The sequence below is a fragment of the Agelaius tricolor genome, unplaced genomic scaffold (assembly GCF_023055355.1).
Source record: "Agelaius tricolor isolate 1412-34295 unplaced genomic scaffold, bAgeTri1.0.p SCAF_9, whole genome shotgun sequence".
Taxonomy (NCBI): domain Eukaryota; kingdom Metazoa; phylum Chordata; class Aves; order Passeriformes; family Icteridae; genus Agelaius; species Agelaius tricolor.
The window spans coordinates 5,837,591-5,850,057 of NW_027269269.1; the positions used below are offsets into that span (position 1 = coordinate 5,837,591).

General features: G+C 36.0%; 1 protein-coding gene across 4 annotated transcripts in view; it reads left to right on the top strand.

The window, feature by feature from the left end:
- Positions 1-12,467, top strand: part of RDX (radixin) — a 44,822-nt gene that overhangs the window by 22,865 nt on the left and 9,490 nt on the right. For all 4 annotated transcript variants that reach the window (XR_011680254.1, XR_011680255.1, XM_071434123.1 and 1 more), the window contains exons 5-14: positions 718-992; positions 2,233-2,316; positions 2,769-2,915; positions 4,375-4,471; positions 5,078-5,241; positions 5,857-5,987; positions 8,088-8,248; positions 9,208-9,300; positions 10,150-10,392; positions 11,370-11,530. Coding sequence is in view for 2 of the 4 variants with exons in the window: in XM_071434123.1 (XP_071290224.1) it covers positions 718-992; positions 2,233-2,316; positions 2,769-2,915; positions 4,375-4,471; positions 5,078-5,241; positions 5,857-5,987; positions 8,088-8,248; positions 9,208-9,300; positions 10,150-10,392; positions 11,370-11,530 (1,556 nt within the window). In the remaining 2 variants the exon portion in view is untranslated. The remainder of the gene's footprint in view (positions 1-717; positions 993-2,232; positions 2,317-2,768; positions 2,916-4,374; positions 4,472-5,077; positions 5,242-5,856; positions 5,988-8,087; positions 8,249-9,207; positions 9,301-10,149; positions 10,393-11,369; positions 11,531-12,467) is intronic.

Here is a 12,467-nt window from a genome sequence, read left to right on the forward strand (position 1 = left end):
CTTGTTTTTTATTTCAAACTAATCAAGAATACCTTTTTTATCTTCAGTATTAAGAGGCAAATTGGGTGGTTTTTAGGAGCAAGTCCCACTGTCTGCACTTATGTAATCTTTGCTTCTCCTCTGTGGAAAATCCAGTCAGTTAAGCCTGCCAACCACCAAATCTGTCTCCTAGAATTTCATATGTGTCTTGTTTCATGCACAATAAACATTGTAGTGCTACAGATACACAGAGACAGGAACAAAGCAGATATATTTATATCAATAGTTGAAACACTTTTAAAAGAATCCAACTCCATACTCAGGTTGAAGAAATGTGCTGTAGTTCTTGCTGAAGAACTATTGTTAGACCCTAATTTATTCCTTCCTGCAAATCATCCTTGGATATAGTTTTGATCTTTTTAATTTCTTGCAGCTTCTTAGTTTCCAGATCTTTATTGTGATACATAAAAATTCACACAAGCCTACAAAAAAAAAACCAAAAAAAACCCACCCAAAAAACTACTTAATCAGCCTGTAAGTAGTATTTCAGAATTGTCTGGTTTATTCAAATTGACAAACTTGTTTGCCCCATGTGAACCTTTCAGTGAGTTCTGCAGTGGGCTTGCATGGAAACTGTGGGGTTCAGTGTAGAGAAGCTAAAGACTTAAGTACTATTAAATCACATTTAATTTACCATTTAGTGCTCTGTTTATTTTTCTCTTTATTCCTCTCCCTCAGGTAACACAGCAAGATGTACGGAAAGAAAATCCTTTGCAGTTTAAGTTCAGGGCCAAGTTTTTTCCAGAGGATGTATCTGAAGAATTAATTCAGGAAATAACTCAGAGACTTTTCTTCCTGCAAGTCAAAGAGTCAATCTTAAATGATGAAATATATTGCCCACCAGAAACTGCAGTTCTTCTGGCTTCCTATGCTGTCCAGTCCAAGTATGGAGATTACAGTAAGGAGATCCATAAGCTGGGCTACCTAGCCAATGACCGGCTTCTCCCCCAGCGGTGAGTAAGATGGGTTTTGCACCAAATGGTGCACATAAACTTAACTAAAGCACATTTTTTATAAATAAAATATTAAGTGATAACATGCATTTAATAGTGGCTTTCTTAGAGTTCCTCTTTTTGCTAGTAAAATTTAGAGATCCTGATTTAGACTTTAATGAAGAAGCATCACAGCCACATGTTTCTTGACATGTATTTCCTGTCCTGTCCACAAACATCTGCACAGATTTAGTTTTACACATTTCCAAAGTATTCCAAAATAATTTAATGTTAGTGGAGGCCTGCTTCTGCCAAATTAAAATCAAAATACTCCAATTCAGAAGTAACTGAAATTAATTTGATACTCTCTCCTTTTCTTCAGTTTTCGTGTTTCTACACACTTAAATGACAATAATTTCCTGAAAGTAAGTGTACTGCAAATAAAATATATTGCAGTGCTTGAGTACAACACAAATTTGTATACTTAAGGTGCTCCTTTTCAGTAGACAAATGCTCAGATGATCTTTTAATTGTCCTTTAAAACAGCTTCTCCACAAACACCTGAAATGCTGGGTGCATGGAATTTGGAAAGCATAATAAAGTTATCATATGCGTTTGATTTCTTACTGCAGTACTATGCTGAAAGTTCCAGTAGGCCAAAATATAATTCCATCATTGCAGGCTCTTGTAGATTTAACATTACATAGCTTTTTGAAGCTGCTTCCCTATTGATTTTATTCATAAAGGAAAAATAAAAAGAACCCAAAACCACAAAAAAGAAACCCTCAACAAGGTTGTCTGCTGATTTGTTGTAATGTCTTACCTTTTCTTTCAAATGACAGCAGAATGAAAGCTTGGTTGTATCTTTGTACACCTAGAGATTAATTTGCAGCATTGTTGCCAGAAGATTCTATAGGTGTGCATTTTCAGCTGTTGTAAACATTGCATTTTATGACTTAGCTGAGGTATGCAATGGTGTGACTTTTATATTACAAAGAATATAGAATACCAAGAAAAAAGAGGTGACTTTCTCAGTATTTTAGTGTGGGAATTTGGAAATACAAATTCCCTTCTAATTTGGAAATAGAAATTAAAGGGAATTTGTTGAAATACAAAGTCTCTGTTTCTGTGCTGAAAATATGAGCCGTATATAGGAAGTCATCTTTTAAGTTTATTCAGTTAAAGCATATATTGTGCGATGCAACAAAAGAGGTTAAGCTTGTTGTCAGTGTCGTTTAAGAGCAACAATTTCTATTCACAGTGTGTTAGAACAGCACAAACTGACAAAAGAACAGTGGGAAGAAAGAATACAGAACTGGCATGAAGAGCACAGGGGAATGTTAAGGTAATTATGTAAAAAATGTTCACGACACCTTTCATTATTATTAGGGTGTATTTTGGGAGGTATTTGTTTGGCAAATGTTTCTTTTATACTGACCAAGGTAGATAGTTATGAAGGACTTCATGAGAGTTGAGTTTCCAGCTAGGTTGTTGGTTTACCTACATGATTTCTGGTAAGGCTGTCAGCTGGTAAGGCTGCCTTCATCCACAGTTGCCTGCCTCTAAAATACATTTAGTATTTGCTTAACTCATGGGGCAGAAAAACAAAGTGCAATGATTGGACTCTACTTTGATATTGGAATGTAGAGCTCTTAAAGGTAGATGAGTCAAACTATTTTAGAGAGAGATTTAATTCATAACTAATTTTACCCCAGCTGTTTTTTCTGTAGTTCCCTTATTCTTACATTGTACTTATGATTTGTTGTCTAAACTATCCCGATTTTTCTTCTTCATCAGGGAAGATTCTATGATGGAATACCTTAAGATAGCACAAGACTTGGAAATGTATGGAGTCAACTATTTTGAAATAAAGAATAAAAAAGGAACTGAATTGTGGCTAGGAGTTGATGCTTTGGGTCTGAATATTTATGAGCACGATGATAAGTAAGTGGGAAATACTCATTTTGCAGTTCTGTACTGGGAGTTGCTATCTGAGATTGTACAACCCCCACCTTACTGTGTGTTCAGTAAGATCTGGCAAAACAGGTTCTCCTTCTAATCTATGTAAGAGATAGAAAAAAAGAGAGAGAAGTTAACTGCCAGAATGTTTGAATTTTAAAGATTAGGGAAGCAAAAGGAGGGAAAGGAAGAGCAGTTCTATGGAAGTTTAAATTTACATTGCTTTATGTGAATTACTACGCTAGACCATCTGTATATGGTTTCTTCCTGTACTTTTCACTCAAAACATTCCCTTGGGTCAGGATGAAAAGGACATTTTAAAGCTAAGCAATGTATTTAATGAGAAACATTTGTAAGAGCCATAACGGGGAGTATAGATGTTGGAGCATGAAAAACTTAAATATTTAAAAGTGAAACCTTTTAGACACCAAAGAAAATAGGTCATCATGTGTCCTGATAAAGAGATCAAATCATCTCTTCTACTTGAAGAGGGAAGAGCTGAAATGTGGGAAATATGAAGAATTTGGAAATAGAACAACAGACTTGCTCTTTTCTTTCTTTACAAGCACTTGTTATTAGTAGTATCTCATGTCAACAGACCGTTCATAGTGATTTGAAGTTACATATGATAGGTCAAATTCCAGATGGGAGCAGTCAACTTTAGATGTATATACAAACAAAATTCTGTAAGCCTTAATTGCCATTAGATGGCAATATAACTCCTGAAAGCAGGAAATATTCAAAATGTTCTGATCAGATTGAGCTATGAGGCAATTTTTTGGTATTTCCTGTCTCCTGATGTTAGCAATCAAATACTTAAATATTTTCTGATATTTATAATTAAGATAATATGAATAAAAAAAAGTCTGTGCTGACAGAAAAATATTTACTGTTATGCAGTTGATGCATAACATTGTAACAATTTCTGAATTTAATGTGTTTTGCTTAAGATGCAAGGGAAATAAATTTAGCTTGCATTCTGAAAATGTAAGATCACAAATCTGAGCAAAACGGAAGTACAGCATGGCTGAAAGTTACTTTAATTTCAGTATTTGGAATGGCAATTTCTCACATTTCAGTAGTTACTCTTTCAAGTGAAAATACAGTTACCAATGCCATATAAGGAATGAGTACATGATCATGATGTTTAGTATCTAGGTAATAGTAGTAGAATAAGTCACAAATCAAAATTTCTATTGTTACGATGCCATGTAATTTTTTAAAATGTAATTAATTTGATGGAATATTTGTAAAAAGAAAAATCTACCAAAATATGCTTGAACTGTTGTTAATGTTCACATTAAAACATAGTGTTGTAAATGTAATATTCTAAATGTAGCTACGTGTAGTAGTGAGAATGGTACAGACAGAAGCCTTATTGAATTCCTGTGTATATAGAGTGCACATCCTTGCTGCTTCTAATGAGAACTTCTTCTCTCTGAAGGCTAACACCCAAGATTGGTTTTCCTTGGAGCGAAATAAGAAACATCTCATTTAACGACAAAAAATTTGTCATAAAGCCAATTGACAAAAAGGCCCCTGTAAGTAGTGTGTACAATATCATCACTTGCTGTATGAAGAGATTTAAGTCTGCAGGCACTTGCTCTGGCATTAAGGCATGAGTAAATATTGGTGACATTTACTACTTCTACTGATAGAATAGTCAGTAATCAAAAGAAAATGTTCATTTTGAAATATGGTATGTTTATTTTCTCTCTTTTCCTTCTCATTGATACTCCTAAATTGTTGTGGGGTTTTATGTCAACTAATACTCTGTGATGCATTGAAAAGACAGCATAAGATGGTAAATTCTCTACCTTTTCTTTTTGCTTTTTTAAAATTACAACAGCAAATTTCATGAGACTTTCTAGGTCAAATGACTTCAGAATAGAGTAGAGAATAGTATCACTGAAAAAAGAAATTAATATTTTATATAAACCAGCTAATTCCTGGAGTATTCAAGGCGCAATTTTGAATTTAAGTCTCTGACAGTAACTAGGTTTATAGATTATGGTGTTCATTTGCTCAAAATATCAAAATACTTGTAAGTTTTCATTTAACCAATGCAAGAATGCAGTAATGCTTTGAATCCTGTCTAAGTGTGTTTTTTTAGGCTAATGGATACACGGGAATAACTTTTTTCCTAGGATTTTGTTTTTTATGCACCCCGTCTGAGAATTAACAAGCGAATTTTGGCACTGTGTATGGGAAATCATGAATTGTACATGAGGAGGAGGAAACCTGATACAATTGAAGTGCAACAGATGAAGGCCCAAGCTAGAGAAGAGAAACATCAGAAACAATTGGAAAGGTAATTAAAAAACTTCCATGAAACAAAAAAAAAAATTCTACCTTATTAAGAAGTCATAGAATATAGTATATCTTAGAATTCTAGAAAAGAGAACTGCTTTTCTTTCTGCACTATGTAAGCAGGTTTGTGAATTGGCATGGCTCCCCTGTCTTAATATAAAAGCGTATCTTTCTTAAGCTTCCAGCACAGTAATAGTAGTTGTACTGTTGTTCCTGTTATGTATTTTGTGCAATTCTTACCTCTCTGTTGCTTGATTCGTAGGGAATTTTATACTCTATGAGTGAACCCTTTAAGCAAGTTCAGTGAAGAATGTCCTGGCTTACCTTGAATGTATTTAAAAAATACTGTTGCTATTTCTAGCCCAGATGAAACATAATGCCTAAAATGCAGATATAATTCTAGATTTACATGGTGAGCCATAACCAAGGTTGATTACCAGTCCTCTTCATAAATTGTTCTTCTCTACAGTATTTTGGAGCAGAAAAAGGATTAGAAGTATTTAAAATTGTCCTTCCTGCTAGCTGAGTAAACTGAAAAATTGGCTACCTGCACCCAAAGAGTATAATTTAATATGTTGGAGAGTAAAGAAAAAACCTTTTCACTATTTTTTTTCAGAGCACAATTAGAAAATGAGAAGAAAAAAAGGGAGATAGCAGAAAAGGAAAAGGAAAGAATAGAGCGTGAAAAGGAGGAATTAATGGAGCGCTTAAGACAAATTGAGGAGCAAACAATGAAAGCTCAGAAAGGTGAGGTCATAGATTTCTTAAATCTAGTGACAGTGTTTAGTTTAGCTGGGTCCTTCAATTCCACAATTCTTTTTCTATGTCAAAAGTCTGTTTTGGTACTTTGTGGGGGGGCTAAGTTTATTTTACTAATAGTGGCAAGAATTTAGTGGTGTTCTATTTGATATGAGAGATATTCTTTTTCAGTGTTTAAATGACAGTGTGTGTGCTTTTGTCTGTATCTTTCTAATATAAAACCAATTTCTAGTGTAGCAAAAGTTTTGATTTAGTAAAAAGAAAATTAATGCATACACACTTCAACTTGGAATTATGAAATGCTCAAAGTGCTGAACACCTGGAGTTGAAGGGAGCAGGGAAATTAGAGGGGAAGATTCAAAGTACTTTCTCTAGGATTTTGTTGAATTTAGCTTTTAATTTGGAAATTCCTTGTTCCTTCCTCCTTTCCTATTCCCCTGTAAGATTTGAGAAATTGTCAGACATGAGTGACAAAACATGTAGGTTTCACCAATCACAGTTCTTTGTGTTTATTCACCCTGTAGAGTCCCTGCCTCCATGATTTCCCAGTCCCTCCTCTCCATGTTCTTTTTTTTTTTTTTCCCTACTTCAGGTGTGGTTCACATTCATAAAAGTTTTGTTGCTCCTTTCTTTTCTTAACCCTTGGCTTCAAGCATCATAGAGACAATCTCTGATTAACTCTATGCAAATAAATTGCATATGCCTGGCACTGCTCTCCAGCTCTACCCTTGCATTTTTCAGTCTTTCAATGCAGAACAGGTTGGACACATCCAGACAAGTAACACTCTAATTGTGCTGTGGAATTGTTTAGGAAGAGCTATTTTGCCCAGGACAGAACAGTGTCAGAGTAATTCTGAAGGTTTGACAATATGCATTTTCTCATAACTTTGTGAGCAATATAGCATAATTTCTGATGCAATACAAAATGTTAATGTGTTGCTGGTCTTTTTAGCTTTCTTTGCGCATGTGGAAAAGTCTTTATATAAATGGTCTGTGTTAGTTTTGTGTTCTCCATCTTCAACTGAAGATTTGTTTGAGTAGTGTTTTTAAATAATTTTATTTTATTTAATTTCTAGGTACTGGATTTGTAGAACCCCACATACTTGTGATGCTGTTAATTTAATTTTATAACTGTAGTAGTAGGCCTGGGAAACCAACTGAAGAATAATGGTCACATTACTACGTAACACTAGAAGTACAAAGATGAAGCGTGTGTCACATATCTGGGGAGGTGCTTTTATAGTATTAAAGCTTGTGGTGAAGGCAAATGGATTGTTGGAAAAAAAGAATAGTTGTTTAGGTTTTCTATTGGAGGAGTCTATGAAAGCTCTGCCTAGCCAAGATCATAGCAGAAATCTTATCACTAGAACCAGCAAAGAACTTTAGAAAGACTTTTTTTCATAGTCATCTAGTTTTTCTCATTGGGGAGGAGTATAATTTTGTCTGTGTAAACCTAACCTTGCAGTACTTCTAGATTATTACTTCTTCCTATTTCACTTAAGGGTTCTGTCCTTTAGATTTCAATATTTTGCTACACAGGCAGCTGGACAGCTATTATCTCTCCCTTGATTTAAAATTTTCCTCCTCTGATATACAAAGAATTTTTTTGACATTTCCAGTGGGTCTTAAGTCATTTTGCTGGAGGCATGTGGTTAAATTTTCAGCTGCAATTAAGGAATCTGTCAGGCATTTCAATATGAAGAGTTTTTTTGGTTTTTTGCTTTCTTTAAGAGAATGATTAAATGTACATGAAGTATCCTCACAGTAGGAGCACGTGCATGTATATGTACCTGTATTTGGGTTTTTACTTTTATCAGTGGAGTGACACTTTTCTGAAACACTAGGCTGTCAGAAATGTCAGGTGAGATGAAGTATATCCAAAGAATATCTTAAAGTGGGGGAGAAACCAGACATGGAACAGAGCTCTGGGTAACGTGCTCAATAGCTTTTCTTAGCTTGAGGTGGTCTTGTAAATCTTGGTTAGTGTTCTAGGTTACTTTATTTTGGGCATGTTACAGCTGGTATCTGTGATACATTTGAGGAAGAGCTGGGTAGTGATACCTTGTCTGCAAACCTTCCTCTTGGCAGAGCTAGAGGAGCAGACTCGAAGAGCTCTAGAACTGGATCAAGAACGGAAGCGTGCAAAAGAGGAAGCAGAACGCCTGGAAAAAGAGCGTCGAGCAGCTGAAGTAGCCAAAGCTGCTCTAGCCAAGCAGGCAGCTGATCAAATGAAGAACCAGGAGCAGCTAGTAAGAAACTTTATTTTTTTCTTCAAAATAGGATTAAAATTGGAAAAGACAGTTGAAAATTTTGCCTTTACCTTTGATTATGTCAAATGAAGAAGTACATTGAAACACAAAAGTACTTGAGATACTGTTACAGAGTGTTGTGGGAACTGTTTTAGAAAACTGCATTAGACTTGCCACTACTTTGCAAGGCAAAAATAAAACTCTGGATCTCTAGGAGATTAAAAGATGACCACCACCTTTCAGACTGACAACACTTATTACACTCTCTTTCTAATAGTCTCAGGCTTATCCAGCTGAGAACCAGAGTAGCTTCCTTCTGCAGCCCTTTGGGAAGCTTGTTCTGTGAGGCAGGTTTGTTCTGAAGCTTGATGGTGATGGTAGAGAGTTGGTGACACTGGGATTTGTTGGGGTATTTTTGTTGCTTTTCCTCTCCTCTTGCCAGTGTTTGCAGTGTCTTCTCACACTGTGTTAGACTACTTCTAATTCAAGATTTGTGCATAATAATCAAGAAAGGCATGAAAATAGAAGAAATTATTTCTCAACTATAAATGAGCTCTTGATCTTCTGTAAACTTGGCACATAATTCTGATGGCGAGATTTAGCTTAATAGTACTGAGATTATGATCCAGATTCATAGTCTTAATGGTGGGACCATTAAAGTTGTATTAGACTGAAACAGCCTGAAATGCTAGTTTGTAATGACAGCTTGCTGTTTCCCAGCAAGCTTTGGAAGTGCAGAAGAGAAATATTTTTTTTCCTGGACGTATCTCTGTTAGGCAAGAGCACTCTGATTCATTCCCTCTGTCATGTACGCTTAAAATTTCTATTTTTCACAGAGAAGTGGTGGATGATAACTTAACTTTTCAAGCTGGATCATAGCAAAGGCTCTGCTTTCTTCTACTGCAAAGCCAGACTGATACCAAATTAAAACTTCTTCTTTGTTCTTTTGTTTGTTTCAGGCAGCAGAAATTGCTGAATTCACAGCCAAGATTGCACTTCTAGAGGAGGCCAAGAAAAAGAAAGAAGAGGAAGCATCAGAATGGCAGCACAAAGTAATGAACCCATGCTGTGTGAAGTCAGAACTTCAAAAGGGCTAAGGGAAATGAGTGTGGAAATCTCACTAGAAGTCCATGGGGTCAAATCTCTCCCTTTCTGTTAGGCTTCAGAAAAGTCTTTCTTAAAGGTTTTTGTCCTCCAGTCTACTGAAGCCTGCCCATGTTTCTGTTTAACTCATTTCTTGATATTACGTAGTCAAGAAGGGGGGGCAGACTCATCACAAAGGTATGGTCAAAGATTAGAAATTGCTTCCTTTTGTGTGATGGTGAAATAGGTTGGAGCTTTGTGTTAGAGAGGAAAACACCTCAGGAGTAAGGTGTATAAAATCATGAGATTTGATGGAAGGCTGAACTAAATCAGTTAACAAAGGCACATGAAATGCAGCTGGGCAAAAATTTAAAGCAAAATAGTATCTCTTCATAAAATCTATAATTAGCTATGGAATGTGAGTAGTTGCTGTGCGTGGGTTCCAAGAGGGTTTGAACAAATTTTCATAAGTCCTGGTTAAGTATGAAATTTGAAGTCATCACCTTTGATCTAGGAAATTCCTAAGTCTTAAATTTCAGGAGGCTAGGAAAGTTGGAAAACAATTGGTATGATTGCTCTATTCCTTCGCTCTTCTCTTGTCTGCTGCTGGAAATAGCTGGACCCCCTAGTACAGCTTATTTTGAGCCATGTCTGGTTTTTTCTCTGTGTCTCTATTTATTTGAAAGTTTTCAGTGTGTAAGCTAGTCATGTCAGTTATAAAGAACAGTTCCATGTGTCTGAGAACATCTCAAATTTTTATTTTTCTGACTCTTGATAAATCATTTAAAAAGATGCTAAGTACTGTTTACTGTATTTAGGCTTTTGCAGCCCAAGAGGACTTGGAAAAGACCAAAGAAGAACTGAAATCTGTGATGTCCGCTCCTCCTCCACCTCCACCCCCACCAGTTATTCCTCCAACAGAGAATGAACACGATGAACATGATGAGAACAATGCTGAAGCCAGTGCAGAACTGTCTTCTGATGGTGTCATGAATCACAGGAGTGAGGAAGAACGGGTAACAGAAACACAGAAAAATGAACGTGTTAAGAAACAGCTCCAGGTAATGAAGATTCATAGTTGTATCAGCACAGTTCAGGCTTTGGGGTTTCATCCTTCTTTTGTGAGAAATTTCACTGATGTTATGGTCTGCCAAGGAAACAGCTTCTTTATCATTTAATAGGTTTATTACCAGTTTACCAACCAATATCATTCACAGTGTTCTAGAAATGGAGTATATAGCAAGATTGGATGTAAGATTGTGCTTTATAGCTTTAAAGTGTAAGTATGCTGTTGCATTAGCCAGTAAATGTTTCTAATAATTATATCATTTCCAGAAGTCTGCATGTTAAAGCATAATGCTTTCCTTTTTCAATACCAAAACTAATTAAGTGGTATGAACTTGCTTGGTAGTATTTATGTTTGTTTGTAGTCACTCATAGGTGTTGTAGATGCAAAAACTCAAATTACACCCATTTTGGGTTATTCTTATTTCCCTAAAACTGAGCAATTCCTCCCAGGTTAAGTCTTATCCCTTGAAGCATAATAATCTCTAGTACTGGTAGCCCTTTTCCTGGTTACAAGATGTTTATTTGGGAAGAAAACAGAAGAAAAGGAAAGCTGCTACTTTGTCTGGCAGCATTGTCTTAGTAGCATGCATGTGTAGTATTCTTGCTTGGTCAGTCACTGACCAGATGAGGGAGATAAGTCTTTAGTTACAGAAACATTGAAAAATAAGGTGGTTTTCCTGCTTTATCCTGCTGGTCCCTTTCTGCTTGGATTTTATAGTGTATGAGGCTTTTTTTAATATAGTTTGATGTTTACACTCATGTAAGGAAAGAATCCTATGCTCTCCTTATCTGTCCTTCTGCATTCCTTCTGATAGACCTCACAGCTTGAGTTACTGAGGAGCACAACAAGCATTCCATAGGTTGGCATTCAAGAAATTCTTATCCAGATTGCAGAATAGTTATTATCAGAAACTCCAGAACTGTTAAAGGATTAGTCAAAGCACTTAAATTCAAATATTTTATTCAACAGGCTTTAAGTTCAGAGTTGGCTCAAGCCAGAGATGAAACCAAGAAAACACAAAATGATGTCCTTCATGCTGAGAATGTTAAAGCAGGCCGCGATAAGTACAAGACTCTCCGGCAAATCCGACAAGGCAATACAAAGCAGCGTATTGATGAGTTTGAAGCAATGTGAGAGCTGGTATTTTGCATATATGTTCCTCGTAAAGCTGAACCACCAACAGAGAAAAAAAGCAGGCCTTTGCAGATTTGATGGATTGCACCCCACTTTGCCAAAGCACTTAATACCAGGTTGACTACAGTGACTAGAAGACAAATTTAGGGGAAGCTATTCAACAGTAAGGCAGTCTGTTAACTCTAGGTTTTGGGTGGGGGGAGGGTGTGGAGGTTAAGAGCAGGGTTTTCCCCCTTGTGTTTTCAGTTTCATTGTTTGTTTGGGTTTTTCACCCCCCTTTGGAAATAGGTGTGAAGTATTTAATGACTTACAAGTGTATATATTGCTTAAACATTAAAAAAAAGAAGAATGGAACTGTACCTAAACTGGATAGGTACTGTTTCAGTATGAAGTTTGAAATTGGTTTTCAATGTAGCTACTCCATTAAGAGTTTAATACTGCCCACTTTCAGTTTTGGTTGTTTTTTTCTTGTTTTGTTTTGGGGGTTTTTGTGTTTGTTTTTTTTGTTTTTTTTTTTTTTTCCCCAAGTGAAATTCTTTGGTGTTTCATGTCCTGTCATCATTGATGGTTTTCTTTGCCTACCTGTTCACAAAGGTCTGGATGGCAGGTGGTAGTTCCAGGAAATGTTTTTAAATGGAACACTACCTGTGGGCAGCACATGGCTGCTAATAGGCTTGAGTAAGTATTGCTTTTCCTAGCTGATTCTTTTAGATGTGCAAAATGTTCCAATGCAGCAAAGAGGGAAAAAAATAAACAAAGCTTAATTTGCTATTTGCTTGTAATTATTTTATTTGCAGTAGGGAGACCTGGACCTTTCTGGCAAGGGAGCATATGAAAACATCAGTCCCAGGGAGGGGACAGTATCCTACCTCACTACTATGTACATGATGACTGGTCCTTCAAACACCATGAAAATAACTGTTTAAATTGATT